The sequence below is a fragment of the Henckelia pumila genome, chromosome 4 (assembly GCF_033568475.1).
Source record: "Henckelia pumila isolate YLH828 chromosome 4, ASM3356847v2, whole genome shotgun sequence".
Taxonomy (NCBI): Eukaryota; Viridiplantae; Streptophyta; class Magnoliopsida; order Lamiales; family Gesneriaceae; genus Henckelia; species Henckelia pumila.
This window is the reverse complement of record NC_133123.1, coordinates 207,434,509-207,458,925: the sequence shown is the minus strand read 5'-3', so window position 1 is coordinate 207,458,925 and position 24,417 is coordinate 207,434,509. Positions and strand designations below refer to the sequence as shown.

The 24,417-nt window shown below is 39.5% G+C and overlaps 1 protein-coding gene across 1 annotated transcript; it reads right to left on the bottom strand.

Annotated features, from left to right (window-relative positions):
- Nucleotides 1–16,304: 16,304 nt before the first annotated feature.
- LOC140862675 (uncharacterized) lies at nt 16,305–17,768 on the bottom strand. The gene has a single exon (XM_073265709.1). It carries the CDS (start codon nt 17,766–17,768, stop codon nt 16,305–16,307), a length of 1,464 nt encoding a protein of 487 aa, XP_073121810.1.
- Nucleotides 17,769–24,417: the final 6,649 nt, after the last annotated feature.

Here is a 24,417-nt window from a genome sequence, read left to right as displayed (position 1 = left end):
TTTTGGTTCTTGGCTCGCTCGATCGGTAGGATTCAACCGATCGAGCGGAGCCCTGTTCATTTAAAAAATATATATATATTTTTTGGTTGCTTTGAATCTTGGATTGTAGCTTGCCTTAATTGTTGTTAATACCGAGATTAGTTATTTAGAACCGAGGTCTCATAGAAGTAGTAGTCAAAGGTGGTGGATTCCTTCTCAAACATCGTCGAGGTGCCATCTGATATCAAAGGGGTTAGGACACAATTTCTCAAACTCAATACCTCGGTGTCCAAACTCTGCTCTGAATACTCATGAATCTCAACGGCATACGAGAACATATAATAGCACAAAAACATTCATATATCACGTAATCCATGCTTTATAAATTAAATCACAAATCATGTAATTCAATTAATTCATGAATCAATAAAGCATGCTCGCACGTATTAAAAATAATCGTTTAAATAAATCAATCACATGCGAGAATTCAATTCATGCGGACTAGATCTATCCCGCTCACTCTAGTTCAAACTCCAAGAATCTTATGGCTCTGATACCACTTAATTTGAGACCCCGTTTCTAATCTCCTAATCTCGAATAATTAAACACAATCGATCACAAAGAGCCGCAAAAAACAATCGAATTTTTTTTTTAAAAGAAGCCTCGCGCCCGCGCGAGGTCATCACCTCGCGCGCGCGCAGGCTACGCATGAAGAGGCTCGCGAAAATTCTCGCGCCCGCGCGAAAGAAGCACGCGCGTGCGCGGGCAATATTTCCCGAGCCTCTCCAGGCTCCTCGCGCGCGCGCGAGGTGATGTCTGAGACCTCCGTTCTAATCATCTAATCTCGGGATAAAAAATAATTAAGCATACAAGAACCAAGATTAAAAGCAAAGAAATTTTTTTTTATTTTTTTTCGGATGAATAGTGCAGCGCTCGATCCTACGAGTTCGTAGGATAGATCGCACCACAAATCCTCTAGGTGCTGCCCGAGAAAACCAAGATCTGCGCTCGATCCTATGAACTCGTAGGATCGAGCGCACTCAAAAACGCAAGAATTCTTCCTCAACAATTCAACAGGCCGCGCTCGATTTGACGAACTCGTGCGATCGAGCGCACCCTTTGCCCAGAAAAGATCAGAAACAGAGAAGGCTTTCCAAATTTCAACCGCAAATCAAATCTTCAATCTAACGCATGAATCAACACATCCAACATGCATATAACAACACAAGATAGTTCTAAAGTTATAAATCCAATCCAAACTAATAGAACATGCTTCCAATCTAAGTTCATATTCCAAAATACAAATCGAGTTTGAAATAAATTCAACTCCTAAACACAAAGGCCTCACTCTATCAACTCGACCACCTAGCCATGCGATCTCTGACTCGGTCCTGCCCCACCTGTTGCCAAGCACACATACAAAGACAAGACAACAACCGGATAAATCCGGTGAGAATACAATTCCCATTAAAAGAGACAAAACTTGCATATCACTTAATATATCAAACCTGTTATATGACACAACCAATTAAGAATTCCAATGGAATGTCAATAATTCCAAATCAAAATGCATAAAAATGCAATGAATGTCTTTAAAACAAGGATTATCAAGTCTGGATAATCACAAGATAAAGGTTCTCTTCTCTCAATTGGGATCCCGAGGACAAAATATCACCAACACACCGACTCTCCCGATCGAGGTGCATGGCGTATATTTTACTCCTCTAGACTTTGGGCACCTATAGAGAGTGTTTCTCGACAATTTGTAAAATCTTCTAACCAATGTCACTCAACTATAGGCCACAGAACATCTAACTCCTCTGGGCCTCTCTTGCCCGTAAAACCAAGGAAAATGGCTCAATATAAATGCAATACCAACATAACTCATTTAACTGATTTCAAGCAAAAACAAGTAACATGCAAGTATGTGATTTCTTCGGGACTCTCTAATCCCTGTTGAGATAGTTAAATTTAATGAGTTAAATTTAGCGAACGAGAAGTAGGACTTCTTATTAAAGAATAGAGGGAGTGAGAATTCCTAAAATGACATAGGGATGGCCATTTTTGGAAATCACCGAATTCGGATTCAGAAAATTTATCTTGACTTTAAAATATGCAGAAAAGGTTTCTGTACACATTGGTGAAATTGGTTTATCAATTTGAGTCACGATGAATTTTATATTAATTTCTGAAAATGCAGGCTTTGCTTATCAGGCTTGAACTTATGACTGATGGGCCCTAAGCTGTTAGCAGCCCATATTATAAATAAGTTATTGCAGTGCAAAAATTAGACAACAAGTCTCACAAATTTCGAAACCTAGAGAGCAATCTCCCTATGGTTCGGCCTCCCTCCCCCCCCCCCTTCTACAGTGTTCGAATTTTCAGCCTGAAAATTTCGAATTTGCAGTCTGAATTAACAGATCAGGTCTTTTTATTCTCTTCGTAGAAAACTTCTGATAGACTTTCTAGTGCAGTCTATCAGATGGATTAAGAATTCTTTTTGTGGACCTAATTCAGGAGTTGATCGATCGAGTCATCAGTTCCTGGGATTTACAAGAATAACAGATTTATCTGTTGGAGTCCATAACCTCAAGTTGAGACTTGAGAGGTAAAATTTAATTGTTATTTTATTTTACTTATTTATTTTAATCGTTAGGATTTGATACCCACGATCTGTAATCGTTCCAGATCAGAAAATTTTTAAACTTCCGCTGCTACGGGTATCAGATCTGACAGATACGAGAACGTGTTTCAACAGTGGTATCAGAGCCAGGTTGCTCTTGGATGTTACGATTAAAATTAATCGATTGTACAAAGCCTCGATTTTTCAAAAAATAAAACGAAAAAAAAAATTAATTTTTTAAGGCTGCCCTGCGCGCAGCTGGCCCGCGCTCTGCGGCCTAGAAACGAGGCTGGGCCCTCGATGGTCGGGGGCTGCCCGAGATCGTCCCGGGCAGCCCAGAAAAAAAATTAAATTTTATAATTTTTGAAATTTTGAATTTCGGCCCGTTAATAGTTATTGGGCCTAGTTTTTGGCCCGATTGAAAATTATTTCAGTTGGTTCACGAGGCAATGGGTCAAAATTGTTTGAGCCCAAAATTTTAAGAAAGTTAAATTTTGGATAAATTTTGAATTTTGGAAATTTATAAATTTAATCCAATAAATTAAAATTTTAAAATTTATTATTTTGATAAAATTGATAATAAAATATGAATTTATATAAAATTATATTTTATGTATAAAATATGACTTTATAGATAAATTAGATAAAATATGATTTTATCTGTTTATATATATTTCCATTTTGAATTGCATGTTATCCAATCATTTAATTGAATTAAATAATTGGATAAAAGGATGATCGATTTCCATGACCAATTTTTTAAGTGTATGTTAGGTTATTTACATTTGGTTTTTATTATTGTTGTTGGGTTTTATTAATGGGCTTGTATTGTGGCCCAATTTGAATTGTCATTTATAATAAAAGTGGGTCTGGTTTATAGCCCGTTCCCACCCCTAAAAATGTATCCCTTTTATTTGTCATGGAAATTTATTGTAAATTCACTAAAAATTGTGGGAGAAATTTTGAAGATGGAGGTGGGCCCATCAAGCAATGATAAAGACTGAAGAAATGTAAATTGGAAACTCAATATAATAGGATTGCATTGCATACTTGCATCTTACCTAGGATTGGAGTGACTAATGGCTTTTGTGACTCTATGTGTAAACAATCTTTGTTTAATATAATTTACACTTTTATGATGGCATTTACTTTATCTTTTATCCTATATTTATGTTGTGACATACTATACGACATTTAGATGAAGACCTTGAATATACTAGAGTGCATGTAAGATGTGATAGTGCATTTGTATGACTATCATGAAACACATCTTATAATCACTGTATATTCTAAACAGTTCCTAGTCAATTGTCGTCCGCTAAAAAGGATAAGGATCGCTCGAGATTGAGACTAGCATTTGCGATGCCTTGTACCACGTTTCATTGGTATGGAATATAGAGATGTTCAAAGCATGCAAATGGATATTCATATGATGAATGATCAAACTACCCTATCCGGACTTTCCAAGTGGTTATCATTAATTGAGTGGATAAAGTCCGCGGTTTTGGTTGTACACCATTAGTCCTTACTACTTGAAACATCATGGAGACTCTATATGCTAGTATTGTACTTTGACTTGTTTACCGACTCTATGGGGGTCATCAGGTGTCGAGATTGGGTACAATTACAACACATATAGGAGTCGATGCTTTGTTGTCAAGGATTCACCACACGCTTGCGAGTGTGGATATCCTATGCGATCTGAGGAGATATTAGTGTGACAAATCTCTGGCCAGAGTACATGATGTGAATTAGGTTACTTGGTTTCCTAATAGCACATGCGATGTCACTATTTGATCTTCAAGATGCATTGCATAGTTATTGAATCTCGAACGACTCTCGATGTACCAATGGTTGTTGATTCGATCGGGATATTTGGATGAAGGGACCGTACTGTACGCTAACCAAAACCTACTGGTTCTTGCAGGCACTATCAGTGATACCTAGGAAATCATGAGGCGATGTTGCTAGGAGCTCTTACTGTAATGCCCCGATTTTATTATTATTGAGTTTAATCGAGATAATCCGGGTTGTAATTAATGGATGATCATTTTGATATTTCACAAGGGTCAATTTGCAAACTTTGGAAAACTAAAGGAAAAAAATTCAAAATTGGATTTTTACATTAAATATATATAGAATAAGACAAGAGAAGCAATCATACCTTCTCTCCTCTTCATCTCCATTCTCTATTTCTCCACGGAAGCCATGGGAGACTTCTCTCCAAACTTTTGAAGTTATCGATTCACAAGATCCGACCGTTAGAATTTTAATCCGAGTTGAGATTATCGATCACTACGACGAAGGCTTCATTTTGACGTAATTTTTGCTTCGATCCTAGAACTTTGAATTTTGTCGGGTTTTCAGAATTTGATGAAATTCTAGTATGTTGTTCTTGAAATATCATAGACCGTATATTCGAAGTCGGATCGGAAAAATAACGAAGTTTGGATTTTATATGAATTTTTGAAGATAAATTCGAAAATGGGTTATTGGAATTTGATAAATTAAATCACAACTCATGTAATTCAATTAATTCAAGAATCAATAAAGCATGCTCGCATGTATTTAAAATAACCATTTAAATAAATCAATCACATGCGAGAATTCAATTCATGAGGACTCGATCTACCCCGCTCACTCTAGTTCAAACTCCAAGAATCTTATCGATTTGATACCACTTAATGTGAGACCCCGTTTCTAATCTCTGAATCTCGAATAATTAAACACAAACGATCATAAATAACAACGGAAAAACGAATAATTTTTTTTTGGTTTTTTGGTTTTTTTTTAAATCCATGCGCCCGCGCGAGGTCTCTTCCTCGCGCGCCCGCAGGCTACGCGGACAGTGGCTCGCGCCCGCGCGGGCAAAAATACCCGAGCCACTCCTGACCCCTTGCCCGCGCGCAGGCAAAATGGACAGAAAGGTTCAGAGCCTGCGAAAATCAACTTAATGCAATTACAACTCAAATCCAAATTCAACACAACATAAACCAATACTAGAATATGCCACAAACTGAGTTCTGCCCAAAAATACAATACTAGGTCGAGTTCGACAAATAGAGTTCTAACGACTCAACAAATCCAATACAACAACAATCGACTTGACCCTATGACGCGGAGTCTCACTTCTATCGATCTCATCCCAAGCTAACCAAGACGACTAGGTCCAGCTCCTGATCCTTCTGTTGCCAAGTACACATGAAAGAGTGGGTGCCCGATGAGCCAACCTGTGGCTAAGGGCTTTGATGACTCTTTGTATAAACAATCTTTTGTTTAATATTATTTACACTTTTATTAATGGCAATGACTTTATCTTTCTTCATATTGTTATATTGTGATATACTATTGTTGTTTTGATAAAGACCTTGAATATACTATAGTGTATGTAAGATGTGGTAGAACATGGGGATGTCTATCATGAAACACATCTTATAGTCACTGTATATTCTAAAATGTTCCTAGTCGATTGAGCCGTCCGATAATAAGGATAAGGATCGCTCGAGTTTGAGACTAGCATTTGCGATGCAGAGTACCACGTTTCATTGGTAAGGAACATAGAGATGTTCGAAGCATGCAAATGGATATTCATACGATGAATGATCGAACTACCCTATCCGGACTTTCCAAGTGGTTATCACTTATCGAGTGGATAAAGTTCGCGGTTTTGGTTGTACACCATTAGTCCTTACTACTTGAAACATCATTGAGACTCTATATGCTAGTACTGTGCTTTGACTCGTTTACCGACTCTATTGGGGTCATCAGGTGTCGGGATTGGGTACAGTTACAACACATATAGGAGTCGATGCTTTGTTGTCAAGGATTTACCACATACTTGCGAGTGTGGATATCCTATGCGATCTGAGGAGATATTAGTGTGACGAATCTCTGGCCAGAGTACATGATGTGTTTTAAGAAATGGTTTCTTAGTAACACATGCGATATCACTATTTGATCTTCAAGATGTATTGCATAGTTATCGAATCTCGAACGACTCTCGATATACCAATGGTTGTTGATTCGATCGGGATATTTGGATGAAGGGACCATACTGTACGCTAACCAAAATCTATTGGTTCTTGCAGGCACTATCAGTGATACCTAGGGAATCATGGGGCGATGTTGCTAGGCGCTCTTACCATGATTCGATGGGCAAGTCGGAAATTGTTGTTCCGAGTCACAAGGAGTTGTGAGCCCACGGCTAGCTGTATCCCTGAACCATTGAGGGTCACACAGAGTAATGGATTTTTAATCCCCGTTGAGATAGTTAAATTTAAAGAGTTAAATTTAATGAACAAAGAAGTTGGACTTCTTAATTATGAGTAGAGGAGTAAGATTTCCTAAAATGACATAGGGATGGGCATTTTTGGAAATCACTGAATTCGGATTCAGAAAAATTTATCTTGACTTTAAAAGGTGCAGAAATGGTTTCTGTGCACATTGGTGAAATCGGTTTATCAATCGGAGTCACGATGAATTTTATATTAATTTCTGAACATGCGGGCTTTGCTTGTCGGGCTTGAACTTATGACTAATGGGCCCTAAGCTGTTAGTGGCCTACATTATAAATAAGTTATTACAGTACAGAAATTACACACAACAGGTCCCAATTTTCGAAAAAAACCCTATTTTTCTCTCAATAGTGGCCGCCCCCTTTCTCCCCTCTGCTCGGAAAATCCAGTCTGTGAATTTTGATTTACATTCTGGTTTAACGGATCAAATTCGTTAATCTCTTCGTAGAAACTTCTGATAGATTTTCTAGTGCAATCTATCAGAGGGATTAAATATCCGTTCGTGGACCTGATTGAAGAACAGTTCGTCCATCAGTTCCAAGGATATACAACAAGAGCAGAGAAATCTGTTGGTGTCCATAATCTCGCTTCGAGATTGGAGGTAAAAATTTATAATCGTTATTTAATTTTTACACACACACAATTTAATCGTAAGGTTGATACCCATTATGGAATTGTTCCATATAAAAACTTTAAACTTCCGCTGCACCGGGTATCAATCCTGATTGATCTGATCGCCGCGTTATCCAACAACACATACAAACAAGGACAACAACCGGATAACCCGGTTAGAAATATAATTTCTAAGTAAAAGAGAGGCATACAATTCAATTAAACATTTCATAATGAAATGAACATTCATCCATAATTCAAAAGGAAATAGAATGTATGCATGACTTCAAAAGTTCGGGATTATCAACTCAGATAATCAAAATATCAATCGGTACTCGGTTGGGATCCTGGGGCCAAGTCTTCACAACAACTCACCGACACACCCATTCGGAGTGGATGTCATTCAACTTAACCCCTAGACTTTAGAGCAACTATAAGAAGCATTCTAGTACATGGAAAAACTCGAAATCCAAGACCACTTCAATATAGCTCCCTAAATCGTCTAATTTCAAAACGAATCGAATATTCGGCTCAATATGAATGCAATGTAACAAGATATTCAAACAAGTTCATAAAAGCAAATAAACATATAGTATGTGATTTTCGGGGCTCGAGAACAATAAAAACTCGAGTATTCAACCCCATTCGAATCAATGTCGTCTTTTACCTTTCGATTTCATCGAGGATTCAAATATGAAAATAATAAAGAACTCAAATAAATAATCAATCGAATCACGATAATTCAAAACAAGAAAATTCAATCCATATACCGTCTTCAATTCTCAACTCGTATCAACTCCAAAGTACGATACAAACCCGAAACTCCAATCCAATTCTGAAAATGAAGAATATACGGATTCAACATCAATCTACCAATTCAATCAAACCCGGAAATCAATCCGAAACAAAACAACCGATAATCTAAACTCGATTTCGATGGCACAACGTCTATAAACGGTCCAACCAAAAATATCCAACAACAACAACCCATTTCAAACAATCCATATCAACTTCTCAATCAATCAAACAATTCAAAACTCATCAAAATCCAACAACCCCATTTTCGAATTTAACTTCAAAAATTCATATGAAATTCAAACTTCGTTCTTTTTCCGATCCGACTTCGAATACACAATCTATGTTATCTCAAGAACAACATACTCGAAATTCATCAAATTCTGAAAACCCGACAAAAATCAAGGTTCGAGGATCGAAGCAAAACTTGCGTCAAAATGAAGCCTTCGTCGTAGTGATCGATAATCTCAACTTGGATTAAAATTCTAACGGTCAGATTGTGCGAATGGATGACTTCAAAAGCTTGAAGGGAAGTCTCCCATGGCTTCCAGAGAGAGAAATCGAGAGAGAGATGAAGAGGAGAGAAGGAGAATGATTTCTTCTCTTGTCTTATTCTATATATATAATCCCACACTAGTAGAAAAATGGCTTAAGACTTCGGTTAATAACCGAAGTCGTAGGACCTTTATTTACCGAAGTAGTGTCACGTGAAGTAATAGGGTATGTTTTTACTTCGTTGAATTGCCGAAGTTTTATATGAGAAATTACCGAAGTCTTAGGTAATTTTTTGGAGGCAAAATAGGACCAATGCCGAAGTAAAAACATATATTTTACTTCGCTCATTTCATAATTGACGAAGTCAAAAATATTCTTATACTTCAGTATTTAATAAGTTTAATGAAGTAAAAGCTATGATTATACTTCGGTAGTTAATGAGTTTAATGAAGTAAAAACTATTCTTATACTTCGGTATTTAATGATTTTAATGAAGTAAAAACTATTATTATACTTCGGTTTTTATACGAAGTTAAATATTATATTTTACTTCTATAATTTCATTTATTACCGAAGTAAAAGTCAATCTTTTACGTCACTTATTAATGAATTACTGAAGCTTTTACTTCATCAATTTTGTTATCAGACGAAGTGATATAATATCTTTTACTTCGTTAATTTCATATATTACCGTAGTAAAATGCTTTCTTATACTTCGTCTATTAATGAAATTGCTGAAGTAATAGAATATGTTTTACCTCAGTATTTTTATTAAAATAAGAAGTAGTAGATAATTATTTACTTCGTTTATTCTAAAATTGCCGAAGCAATAGAACACATTTTATAAATTAATATTTAGATACAATAATGCCATAAATACACAGATTCAACTTAAAAATACACTAATAATTAATAAATTCATCCCAAAATGACACATACATAAATCAACAAGTACTCTATCCAACGAAATAACCCGAAATTATATGCACATATCCACACATATTTTATCAAAACTATACGTGTACACATCCACACGTATTTCCTCAAAAAGAAGTATTATCCCATTTCAAATGACATATTGAACCACCTAAACATGTACACATCCACATGTATTTGCTCAAAACAAAGTATTATCCCAATTTGAAATAACATATTCAACCACCTACATGTGAGTAGACAAATTCACTCCATTCACTTCTAACTTCATCAAATTGTTCTTGACTGTACGCCTTATTCTTGACGCATCCTGCAAACTGAAATTCAAAAAAAGATAGGAATGTGACGGTAAACCAACAAGGCAACTAGTTGCAAACTGAAATCCAAAAAAGAATAAGCAACCTATTTGCTATGCATGCTGACATGTATGATCAGCTTAATTGTTATGGGTTTCAAAACATAAACAAATTCATAGCAGATTGTGTTAGCATGCTGACAATTTAAAATATAATTGCTGCCAAGATCGATTCTTAGCAGATTGTGTTATTTAAAATGCTCAAGATTAACAATGGCAAGTGTACAAGTACTCATAAACTCCAATATCAAAACAAGCAGCAAAATGTACACAAACCACCACGCATATATCATCCCTTCAGTTATATGAACAATCCCAAGTATAAAAAATGAATTTATACAGCTTCATATGTCCATTGAACAACAAAATTGGCTTTCCATTTTGATAACATCCTCTCCAACAGCATATCTAAGTACTCTGTGCTTACATTATGTGAAATCTCAACCCAATCAAGAAAACCAATAAACAAGGCATTTCTAGCTGTCAAATACCAAACAGGGGGTGTCCATTAAGATAACATAAGAAGTTCAGTAATGGACATGGTATATGAGTCTATTACATTAAAATCAACTGACAATTTAAATTGCAAAAAATTTCAAATGCAAAACTTACATACAATATATAAAATAAAAAATGAAAAATAAGAACCTCGTCATAGCCAAGGATTCTCAAACATTGAAACCATGTAGCAGTTAATTCTTCAGTTCATGAGAAACTAGCTAAAACCCACACACAATCCTAATTTATTCTCATAGCAAGTAAAAGCATGCAAGTGCATTGAATCCTAGGCTCAAGAAACCAGGCAAGGGAGGGCTTGAGACACAGCAAACTACTGCTCGATCCTTTAGCACATGTGATTCAGAAGCTATAGTGCTGAAACCATCACTAACAGAAGTTATAGTGCTGAGAAAAACCATCACTAACAGAAGCACATGTGATTCCTTTTGCCATGGTAATAAAAGTCATCACTAACAGAAGTTTTAGTGCTGAAAAACCATCACTAACAGAAGCACTAACAGAAGAACATGTGATTCCTTTTTAAATAAATCAGAGCATAAATTAAAATTTGAAACTCACCATCGTTTCCACCCGTAGAACTTCACATTCAACTATTTCCTTCATATACCTCATCACATAATATCCACATTCAACGCCACCACTTTGTTTCATATTTCCCTATAATAATATTGAAACTCAATTGCATCAATCACAATCCAAATAATATTTCCCTATCAATTAATGTCATTCATACGTAATCACACCATATACCGTCAGTTGTTTAAAACTTGGCCATTTAGGAATACCCCTCGATGCATTGTACAGCTTGACCCCACTACATTTAAAAAGTAACAAGTTATTTTTTTTTCATTTGTATAAGTGACTGCATATATAATATACTACATACTTCATCACTATCTTTTTCCATGCATCGTCTCGGCATCTGTTTGTAGAAGAGTCCAACAAATATATCATATTTTCAGCTACATTGACGATGGTCAAGATCCAATGGTACCTAAAACAATGTGAAGTTGAAAGAATAAGTTGCAAGTTTAGAAACAACATAAAATAATTGACTAGTATCCATTATATATTTATAAAGAACTAAAATCATACCCAGTGTTGTATGGGATGAGGCATACGCTATCTCTACAAACCGCTTCCAACTGGTTAGCGATATGTTGTGACAAGTGGCTGCCATCGCTGTCAAGTGGGCATGTAGGTAAGTGGCCAGGATCCACAAATGAAATGCAATCTGTTCGGTCTTGTTCCTTCAAATATTTGTATAGGTGACTGCACTCAATATTACATACATAGGTGAAAAATTTATCATAGAATGGACACAAACCAAACAAAATATTAAATATGCAAACAAAAAAATTAAGTGCAACACAACATACCCCATGTAAACCAAAATCTGTCTCGCACCTATCTCTCTCATCTCCATAAATGAAACGATATCTTCTCTAATCAACCGTAGGCTTTGAGAACGTCCAAACATAGATTCCTCAAACTCTATGTGAATGCTGTCATCTTCGCCCATCAACCTAACAACATATGTGTAGATATACTTGCAAGCCATGGGCAAGTTTCTTTCAATTTCCATGAACTTTTGATGCTGTCCAGAAACATCCATAATTGCAAATGGTTGAGGTTTCTCTTTCTACAATTTAGAATATTCGTACAATTTAGAATAAAGTAAAAAATTATCCAAATAACATATATGACAATTACAAACATATAAAAAATTGAAGCTTTTAAAATACCTTTGTCCTTGGAAAAATTACCAACACTTTTGGCCAACCAACGATGGCTCCAAGTGAATCCTTCATGACTATTGGTCCACAATTCATTGGGATTGGAAGCTCTGCTGCTTCATCTAGGACAACGTCAATCAACACCTTTAAGTTCTCTTCCCCAAGTGGAAGATCTTGAATCTTAACATTTGGACCTCCACTTGATATTATTGTGCCATATGCCACCACATCTCCACGTGTTTTCAAGACAAGGTGACATTTTTTCCCCTTCAAGAACAATAAATTATCATATATACATATATAATTCAATAACCGAAAAACTTGGTACACCCACGGTTTTGGCCAACCAAGTGGTCGACTGATTAATCTGGTACTGCACTAACAGCTACCAAGTAAGCCATGGCCAACATGCAGATTATGGTTGAGGGAGTTAGGGATGATGCAGGCTGGCTATGCAGGCCTTATATAGTGATATATATGGCATGCACTTATTATAAAAACTGACTTCAATTATTTTAGCCAAGGGAAATAAAACAGGCTGGCTATGTAGGCCTTAGAGTAATAAATAACCTTCATGTCTGGAGGGCCGCATTCATAAAAACATTCAAAATCATCAGAAAGCTTTGGGGTCAGATTTTTGGATGCATTTGGGCCCTGAATTTCAGATGACTTGTTTGATGCTACCATCTCAGAAGCTCGATCGGTGATGATTGGCATAACAGCAGCAAGTTGTGCCTTCAGTTTCTCCAACTCCTCCTTCAAAAGTTTAGTCTCTTCCAACTGTTTTGGGGATATTTCCATCGTAGTTGTAGGGACTGATTCCCTTTTCTTTCTAGGAGTTTTGAAGAAAACTTGAGGTGTTACAAATCCGCCGACACCTCGAACCCTCCCATAATGTTCCTGGCTGCCTAATGCAATGGTTAGGACATCATTCATTCCAGAAACTTTGAACTCTCCACTCTCCTTCTTTTCCAACAAGTCATCCTACATTTATAAGCATAACAAATTAATCCAAGAAATATATATATATATGAAGGCATTATGGAAATCAATAAAATTAAAAATTTACAATTTTTGCAGCGATTTCTGATGTCTCTGTGTTTATAATTTTTCCAGCTTTGTCCTCACGAGCTTTGCGCCAAAGAATTGATTTGTCAACTTCTTCATCTCTGGCAATTATATTTTTCTCCTTCTGCAATTCAAAAATTTAGAATCTTACAAGTACGTGAATTCAACAAAAGAAGACAGTGTATTATACACGAAAAAATTGTTAAACGAATGATCAAAAGCTTACCAACTCAGCCTCCAATCCAATGTAACCTTTTCGAGACAGTCTATGGTGATATTTACAATGCTTGGTCCGTTCCTTTTGCTTTTCATGAGTAATCTATATCAGAATTTAATTCAGTTAAGTACGGAAATTAGTATTTGTTAAAATATACTTGGAAAAACTTAAAATACCTCCCACGATGGATCTAGTCGTGCATCCACAAAAGCCTTCCAATCTGCTACTGGTAGCTGATATTGACTTGGTGGAGAAATCAACGTTTCTGGATTATTTCTGTTGGGCCAGACATATCGACTAGTCAATTTGTTTTTGAAATCTCTCCATTTTTGAGCTGCTGAACTCATCACAGCTGACTGGCTTTGTGGCGCTACTTCAAAGACATTCTGAAACCTGAATATGTTAGTTGAATTATTGAATCGAATGGATTCAATCCCATAAAGAAAATTTTTGTGTATAGACAAGAAAGCTGTCAATGTAGAGAGTAATACAACATTGAACCAATTAATGTTCATATTTATTATGTTTGGAAGATAAACTTACCGATATCTCTTCCCAAACCTTCTGTTTTATGTTTTCTGGAACATCAGGCCACGATTTTATATTGATTGGCACCATGGATCTAGCAATGGAGCCAATGTATGATTGAAGTGCCCTCCCATTTGAGTTGTATGTTGGCCGCCCCAAGTCATCATAGTCAATCTTTGCTTTTTTTCCCCATCTTGCAGCTGCAGTTCGCTTAGCCATCATCGTACGACCTCGCTTGTTCTTTTGCACATCTACATGTTCTTCTCCATGAGTAAGTGCATGTGGCTCTGCATCTTCACTAGTCTTACCAACACTTAATCCATGCATCTCCTCAACTACATCTTTATTTTTCTACCTTCTCTTACTCATTATATGTGTTGTCCACTGCATAAGAATATTCAAACCACTATTAACATATAATGATAACATAAATATAAAAATAAGCATGATAAATAATAAAAAAAACATAATAACATATACATAAACGTAAGGAAGGGACAAGATAGTTCATAACATCAAAATAAATAATAACAATAATAAAACTAATAAAAGTTCATAACATAAATTTTAGAAGTACAAAGAGTGTCTTCACTCATACATAACAAAAAATGATATAAAAGTGCAAAACATCATTTTTTTCTGTTCGATTCCCAGACACCCTCATGTTCTGTTCTAAAGTATCTTCCATGAACGGGAATCTCATGAGTAACAACATTGTCAATTGGTCGGGTCTCGGGAATATTAGTCGAACAATCATCCTCCCCCTCGTAACACCTATTTGGCACTGGGAGCACAATAGACCATCCTTTTCTTGCTGGGTCATCAATATAAAAGACTTGATTGACTTGACTTGCAAGGACAAATTCATCATTCTTGTGCCCTCTTTTGTTCAAATTGACCAAGGTGAAGCCACATTCGTCGTTGTTTATTACTCCTTTGTCATTTGCAACCCAAGCGCACTTGAAAAGTGGAACTTGAAATTGATGATAGTCCAACTCCCATATTTCTTCAATCACACCATAGAAAGACACATCGGCCATCAAAGGATTTTTATCTTTGGCACTACTAACAAGCATGGTGTTTGCAACTAGAGAAACCCCACTGTTTTGGCAAACTCTCTCATCATCTCGCGCCTTTGTCTGGTATAAATTGTTATTTACCACATAACTACTATACTTGATGACTTGGGAGCGTGGTCCATGAGCCAACCATGTCAATGTCGATGTCGTTCCACCATTGCGGCTGTCTATTTCAGCAGCCACCTGTAATTTATTTAATTTAAAAGAGTGATTAAAATAGTAGATGCAAATTACCGCAAAATGCTTCAAAAAATATTTATTCATCCACCCAACCTTTGCACGAAACCAGTCAATGAACCTCTTATTGTGGGCATCTTGTATCCATCTTTCATCTTTCTCTTTTTTCGGAAATATCGATTTCAGAAAGGTCTTGTGTTAACTGTGGAAATATTTTTCCATTAATTTTTAAAAGACAGCAGATATTGACAGATCAAAGAAGTGCAGAACTAAGTATTAATGCCATAACTTACATTATGTAGGGAAATACTTCTCCAGTATTTTCCAGCACTGTCAAATGTGCTTGTAGCATATCACTTTGTCGCACTGTCATTGGTGTGTTACATGCTAAGAAGCCAGGAACGTTTGAATTGGGGTCTCGGATTGATTGAGGGATCCCAACAGGATCAACTTCATTGAGGTATTCAGAACAAAACTCAATTGGTTCTTCTGCTGAATATCTCTGAACAATGCAACCTTCAGGATGTTTTCGACTGCCAACATAACTCTTAAACACTTTCATGCATCTTTCGAATGGATACATCCACCGGAAGCAAACAGGTCCACATAATCGGACTTCTCGAACAAGATGGATTGTTAAGTGCACCATAACATCAAAGAAAGAAGGGAGAAAATACTGCTCCAATAAGCACAGCGTAACAACCAAGTCAGATTGCAGCTTATCTAACTTGGCTACATCTATAACCTTACTACAAATATCTTTGAAGAAGAAGCAAAATCTTATGATGGCGTATCTAACATGTTTTGGCAGCGCATCACGTATGAGTATTGGCAGGAAATGCTGCATTAGAACATGACAATCATGAGATTTCAAACCAGACAACTTCAGCTCAGACATGGACACAAGATTCTTCATGTTCGATGAGTAACCTTCTGGAACTTTTATATCCATTAACGACTGGCACACTTGTAACTTCTCTTTTTTTGTGAATGCATGCACTAGGAGGAAGATATGTTTTTTTCTCTCCAAATTCAGGTCTCAATTCAGGTCTAACTCCCATTTGAAGCATGTCCAACCTAGCTGCCACATTGTCCTTAGTTTTTCCTTTAACATTCATCAAAGTATTAATGAGGGACTCAAAAACATTCTTCTCGATATGCATCACATCGAGACAATGTCTAACATGCAGGTGTTTCCAATAAGGAAGATTGAAAAAAATTGACTTTTTCTTCCAACATTTTCTGAAATCTGTTGCTCCTAAATTCTTTTCATCTGTACTGCCTTCCACATTATTCTCCTTCTCCTTCTTTCTCTTTTTACCTTTCACACTGATCTTCTTTTCAAACTCACACTTTATGTTCGAAAGCTTGTCATATAAGGTAACCCCAGATAATGGTGTAGGTGTATCTCCATCTTCTTCTACGCCATTGAACTCCTTAGTCTGCCTCCGATAGGGATGAAACCTTGGTAAGAATCTTCTATGACCAAAAAATGACATTTTCCTCCCATTTTCCAAATGCTTTGCATAAGTATTTTCTCCACATACTGGACATGCAAAATAACCATGTGTAGTACATCCACTAAGGTTACCATAGGCTGGAAAGTCATTGATGGTCCATAATAAAACTGCTTTAAGAGTGAAAAACTGTTTTCGATAAGCATCATAGACACCATCAACTCCTTCCCACAATCGTTGCAAATCTTCAACTAGCACATCAAGGTAGACATCTATATCGTTACCTGGCTGTTTAGGTCCAGAAATGAGCATAGTTAACATTATGAATTTCCTCTTCATGCACATGTTTGGAGGCAAATTATATGTGGCCAACATGACTGGCCAGCAGCTGTACCGACTACTAAGGTTGCTATGGGGATTAATGCCATCAGCTGCAAGTGCTAAGCGAAGATTTCTTGGCTCACTTTCAAAGTCGGGCCACATATGATCAACCAACCTCCAACATGGTGAATCAGACGGATGACGTAACTGACCAGCAACTCTTGTGGTTTCTTTATGCCAAGTTAAATTTTTTGAGATCTCTAAAGATTTATACATACGTTTGAATCTTGGTATGGGGGGAAAATACCACATCACCTTGGCAGGAACACCTTTTTTCTCAATGTTCTTCTTGTTTCGCTTCCAACGCGACAAGCCACATTTAGGGCAACTTACACAGTCTTTATATTGTTTTCTATAAAGGATGCAATCATTGGAACAAGCATGGATCTTTTCATGGCTCAACGACAAACAACTCAATGTCTTTTTTTCATCATACGTTGAAGATGGCAGATTGTGATTATCTGGTAGCATATCCCCAAAATCTGTTAATAGATCTGAAAATAGAGCATCACTCATCCCATGCCTGGCTTTGGTATTGTACAGTTTCACTAGTGCTATAGTAGCCCGTACCCTAATTGAGTAATTAAAGGATTAATGCTAATTAAATAAATTGGGGATTGGACGGATCGGAAGCTCCGAAGGGACGATCGGAAGCTCCGAACAGGATCGGAAGCTCCGATGAGCGATCGGAGGCACCGATCGATATTACGTCATCCATGACGTGTGGCTGGATCGGAAGCTCCGCTCAGGATCGGACGTTCCGATCACCCCTATCCGAAGTCAACAAATGATATTTTGACACGTGGCAGATCAGGATCTTCGGAAGCTCCGATGGCAGGATCGGACGTTCCGATCGAAGTTCGGACGTTCCGATCGAGGATCGGAGGCTCCGATCGTTGTCTATAAATAGAAGGCCGAGGCTTCATTTCTCCTTGCCAATTCCGGATTTCCTCTCTATTTCTAGTCATATTCGAGTTGTTCTAGCCTTCCTAGGCTTGAACCGGGAGTCGTCTAGACGTTCGGTAGTCGTAGCGGAGTTGTGCCCAAGTTCTGGAGGCATCGACATCAAAGGGCTAACGACGGACGAAGGTATAGCTTTTGCTTCCTATAAATATTTAGGAGTATGCAATAGCTTAGTTAAGGCTTTTAGAGCACTTTAATGATAATAGTATCATTTGGAAGTGTAGAGCAGACTATAGGCGTGGACCTAGAGTTGGTAGAGCTTGCACTGTATTGAGGTACGAAAGTACTGTTCGAGATATCCTGACTGAGTATGCATGTATTACGTGACTGCATGATTTATATGCCATGATATTATGCTGCATTCATTTGCATCTTGCTGTATCTCTTTCGAGATGTCTGTTAGTAGGGTTTTACCCTATCCTGTTAGTGGATGGACTTCCATCGATTTGGGTCCGGCGTATCCACAGTTATCTCGGTATGGAAGCCACCTCCTGAAGCGACGGCACAGCGTGCTACATACCAGGGCCCGGTCTGTCTCTGTTATCTGATCCTTGACCTCGAGTCTATAGGGAGTTCACTTTGCATGCATGTATACTCATACTCTCGTACTGAGCGTTTTATGCTCACGTCTCGTACTCTGTATTTTCTGGACACCCTATTCCATGGGGCAGGTTTGCGATTGGACGAGGAGGGTGGATCCAAAAGGGGCTAGTCAGTGGTTGGCCGGCTGGAGCTTCGTCTAGGCTTTATTACTGTTGTTTGGGTTTATACAGCTATTCGATTTGGTTGTATATTATTGGATAATTACAGATTCCTTTACTTGGGATTGTATAATGTTATTGGTTTCCGCAGTTTTATTCTGATATCTGTTTTATTAAGTTAATTGCATGCCTAAGTTCTGTTTAGTAGGTGATCCGGGTAAGGGTCACTACATTTATGGTATCAGAGCATGCAAAAGATTTCTTGGGATTTAGTCTCATCTTGAGGTATTTTTGTAGATGTCAAATCGTGACAACCAGAGTTCTCATGGCAGTGTTAGTAGGCGTTGGGGTGATGCCGACCGGGAGCCTCGTCGAGAACGGCGTCATCGTCAACATGACGATGAGCGTTTCACTGTGCGTTGATTCTTAGCTATGGGTCCTAAGCCCTTAGTTGGAGGTGAGTCTCCGGAGGATGCGGAGAACTGGTTAGACCGCATGGAGACGACTTTTCAGACTTTCCAATGCACCGAGGAGCAGAAGGTGGAGACCCTTGGCTATCTTCTGGATGGGCGTGCGCGCAGGTGGTGGAGGTTTACTTCTGCACCTTTTGTTGCGGCGAGGGGAGTGGCCACCTGGGCCGAGTTTCGCACAGCTTTCCAAAAGAGGTATTTTCCTCCTGCACTCCGACAGTCGAAGGCAGGCGAGCTACTGAGTCTGCGACAGGGAACTATGTCTATCGATGAGTATCAGCAGAGGTTCTTTGATCTGCTATCCTATTGCCCCGAGATTGCTGATAGCTCAGAGATGAAGTATAATCTGTTCCTTCAGGGCCTTAACCCTGAGATCCATGACCATGTGGCGGTTGGCGACGACATGTTCTACGAGGGTTTGGTGAGCCGTTGTCACCAGGCGGAGGACAGCATTCGGCGGAACAGGTCTTTCTCTCAGTCGAGACCTGCTAGTTCTTTGGGTCCCCGTGCCCAAACTTTCAAGAAGTCTGGATCTTCTTCTTCCTCTGGTTCTGGAGGTATTGTCCGTTATGGTAAGAAGGACAAGTGTGATCACTGTGGGAAGAACCATCCATCCGACAAGTGTCGCAGAGCTTCTGGAGCTTGTTTCCGTTGTGGAGAGACTGGTCATATCCGAAGGGATTGTCCACAGTCTGGGGGAGGCGGTTCTGGATCTGGTTCAGGATCGGGTTCTAAGGCCACCGTTCAGCAGAGGTCGCAGGGACAGTCTGCTGGGAGTTCTCATTTGAGGCCACGAGCTTCTGGCCAGGTGTTTGCCCTGAGACATGATCAGGCTGTGGAGGAGAATGAGAAAGTCATCGCAGGTACATTTATGCTTTATGGTATACCTGCTCTTGTACTTATTGACACTGGTGCATCTCATTCCTTCATTTCTGCACGTTTTGTTAAGAGGCATAGATTACCATGCATTGCACTAGACGTAGTGATGTCTGTTTCTACTCCGACGGGCCAATCTGCTTTGGCTAAGCGTCTAGTGATGGGTTGCCCTTTAGAGTTTGAAGGGAACATTCTGTTGGCGAATCTCATGGTCCTGGCGATGGACGACTTTGATTGCATTCTGGGAATAGATGTGCTGACTACCTATCGAGCTTCAGTGGACTGCTATCAGAGATTAGTACGCTTTCATCCGGAAGGGAGTGAGAGTTGGTTTTTCTATGGTGAGGGAGCGCGACCCCCGATGCCTTTGGTATCAGCTTTGAGAGCCTGTCGAGCTCTGGAGTCTGGCGGGGAAGGCTACCTTATCTATGCAGTTGATTTGTCCGCTGAGAGTATTGGGATAGAGAGCATTCCTGTTGTGGATGAATTTCCAGATGTGTTTCCTGATGAGATTCCGGGTTTTCCTCCTGCTAGGGAAGTCGAGTTTGGCATAGAGTTGATGCCGGGTACTTTGCCTATTTCTAGAGCACCGTATCGTCTGGCTCCGTCAGAGATGCGTGAGTTAAAGAATCAGCTACAGGATCTTTTGGACAAGGGGTACATTCGTCCTAGTGTATCTCCTTGGGGAGCTCCTGTTCTCTTCGTGAAGAAGAAGGATGGGTCGATGCGGCTGTGCATTGATTACCGGCAGCTGAATCGAGTGACTGTGAAGAACAAGTATCCGTTGCCTCGTGTTGATGACTTGTTTGACCAGCTGCAGGGCACATCAATTTACTCCAAGATTGACTTGAGATCTGGGTATCATCAGTTGAGAGTCCGTGATCAGGACGTAGCCAAGACTGCATTCCGTACTCGCTATGGGCATTACGAGTTCCTAGTGATGCCATTTGGTTTGACTAATGCGCCGGCTATGTTCATGGATCTGATGAACCGTGTCTTCAGGGAGTATTTGGACAAGTTTGTCGTGGTCTTTATTGACGACATCTTGGTGTATTCGCGTAATACGGAAGAGCATGTTTCTCACTTGCGGTTGGTACTACAGACTCTTTGAGATGAACAGTTATATGCCAAGCTGAGCAAGTGTGAGTTCTGGATGGATAGAGTGGTCTTTCTTGGCCATATCATATCCAGGGAAGGGATTTCTGTTGATCCAAGCAAGATTGAAGCGGTACTTAATTGGTCGCGTCCGACGACAGTTGCTGAGATCCGTAGTTTTCTGGGTCTAGCAGGGTATTATCGTCGCTTCATTCTGAACTTCTCTCAGTTAGCTTGACCGTTGACGCAGCTTACCCGCAAGGGTGTGGATTTTGAGTGGTCCTCCGAGTGTGAGGAGAATTTCCGTGAGCTTCGACGGCGGTTGACTTCTGCGCCGGTGTTAGCATTACCGTCAGGATCTGGAGGGTATGTAGTTTACACGGATGCTTCTCTTCAGGGGTTAGGTTGTGTCCTGACTCAGAATGGGCATGTGATCGCATACGCTTCTAGACAGCTAAAGCTTCACGAGGACAACTACCCAGTCCATGATTTGGAGTTAGCAGCCATTGTGTTCGCTTTGAAGATCTGGCGTCATTATCTGTATGGCGAGAAATTTGAGATCTTCACCGACCATAAGAGTCTCAAGTATTTGTTCACTCAGGCGGAGTTGAACATGAGGCAGAGACGTTGGATGGATTTGCTTAAGGACTATGATTGCGAGATTAAGTACCATCCAGGAGCTGCTAATCTCACCGCTGATGCTTTGAGTCGCAAGGTGCGACTATCCGCACTTCAGACTTGTTCGATGTCTAGTGCGATTAGTGACTGTTGTACTTCAGGTTTTACCTTCAAGCATAAGAAAGGTATGCAGAGTATCCAGATGTTTGCGATATTATCTGAGCCAGCCTTGTATTCGCGGATCCGAGATGCTCAGATGTCTGATTCAAAGACCCAGCGTTTAGCTCATCTAGCTAACGAGGGTAGCTCGTCTGGATTTCATTATCAGTCAAACGGCTTTCTGTGTTTGTCTGGTAGGCTTGTGATTCCACAGGATGAAGAGTTGCGAGAGGAGATTTTGTCTCAGGCACATCGCACTAAGTTGAGTATTCATCCTGGGAGCAACAAGATGTACAAGGATCTACGTACTCGTTTCTGGTGGAAGGGAATGAAACGCAGTGTTTATCAGTTTGTTTCGAGATGTTTGGTGTGTCAACAGGTCAAGGCAGAGCACCGACGACCTGGAGGATTGCTTCACAGTCTGCCTATTCCTGAATGGAAATGGGAGTTTATCACTATGGACTTTGTGACCCATTTGCCGGTATCCCCGAGGAACTGTGATGCTATCTGGGTTGTGGTGGACCGACTCACCAAGTCAGCGCATTTCATTGCCTATAGCCGAGAGTACTCTGTGGATCGCATGGCACGGATGTACATTCAGGAGATCGTCCGACTTCATGGAGTGCCTGTGAGCATTGTCAGCGATCGGGACCCCAGGTTTACTTCTAGATTCTGGGGGAGTGTTCAGCGTGCGATGGGTACTACTCTCAGTTTGAGTACAGCCTATCATCCGGAGACTGATGGTCAGTCAGAGCGCACTATCCGTACGTTAGAGGATATGCTTAGAGCGTGCGTCATGAATTTTGGTTCAGCCTGGCAGGATCATTTGCCGTTGATCGAGTTCGCTTACAACAACAACTATCACACTATTATTGGGGTGGCACCTTTTGAAGCGTTGTATGGGCGACGTTGTCGTACTCCACTCTTCTGGGAAGAAGTGGGGGAGAGACAGGCTGAAGGACCGGAGTTTATCCAGCAGGCGATAGACATTGTTGATCAGATCAAGAAACGGATTAAGACTGCACAGGATCGTCAGGCCAGTTATGCTAATATCAAGCGTAGGCCTTTGCAGTTCAAGGTCGGGGAGAAAGTGTTTCTGAGAGTGTCACCTTTCCGCAAGATTCTCAGATTTGGCCTTAAGGGCAAGTTGTCTCCCAGATTTATCGGTCCGTTTGAGGTCTTGGAGAGCATTGGCGATTTGGCTTATCGACTAGCTTTGCCACCGCATCTATCCAGTATTCACGACGTGTTCCACGTATCTCTGTTGCGACGGTATGTGGCGGATGAATCTCATATTCTGCAGCGGTCTGAGGTTCAGGTAGACAAGGATTTGACTTATGTTGAGAAACCTCTTCGCATCCTTGATTATAAGGATAAGGTTTTACGGAACAAAGTCATTCCTTTGGTTTTAGTTCAGTGGCAGCGCCGAGGCACTGAGGAAGCTAATTGGGAGCTTGAGGACAGGATGCGTAAAGACCATCCTGAGTTGTTTTGATTTCATTCTTTAAGTTGTATTCAGTTGCAAACTCTGTAAACGTTTGATTGAATAAAGAATTTTTCTGATTTCTGTATTTGCATTCGGTACTTAAGATCTGATTTCGAGGAAGAAATATCTTAAGTGGGGGAGAATGTAGTAGCCCGTACCCTAATTGAGTAATTAAAGGATTAATGCTAATTAAATAAATTGGGGATTGGACGGATCGGAAGCTCCAAAGGGACGATCGGAAGCTCCGAACAGGATCGGAAGCTCCGATGAGCGATCGGAGGCACCGATCGATATTACGTCATCCATGACGTGTGGCTGGATCGGAAGCTCCGCTCAGGATCGGACGTTCCGATCACCCCTATCCGAAGTCAACAAATGATATTTTGACACGTGGCAGATCAGGATCTTCGGAAGCTCCGATGGCAGGATCGGACGTTCCGATCGAAGTTCGGACGTTCCGATCGAGGATCGGAGGCTCCGATCGTTGTCTATAAATAGAAGGCCGAGGCTTCATTTCTCCTTGCCAATTCCGGATTTCCTCTCTATTTCTAGTCATATTCGAGTTGTTCTAGCCTTCCTAGGCTTGAACCGGGAGTCGTCTAGACATTCGGTAGTCGTAGCGGAGTTGTGCCCAAGTTCTGGAGGCATCGACATCAAAGGGCTAACGACGGACGAAGGTATAGCTTTTGCTTCCTATAAATATTTAGGAGTATGCAATAGCTTAGTTAAGGCTTTTAGAGCACTTTAATGATAATAGTATCATTTGGAAGTGTAGAGCAGACTATAGGCGTGGACCT

Coding starts and splice junctions, on each gene's coding strand:
- LOC140862675 (XM_073265709.1), bottom strand. CDS start 17,768: ATGAGTGATGCTCTATTTTCAGATCTATTAACAGATTTTGGGGATATG.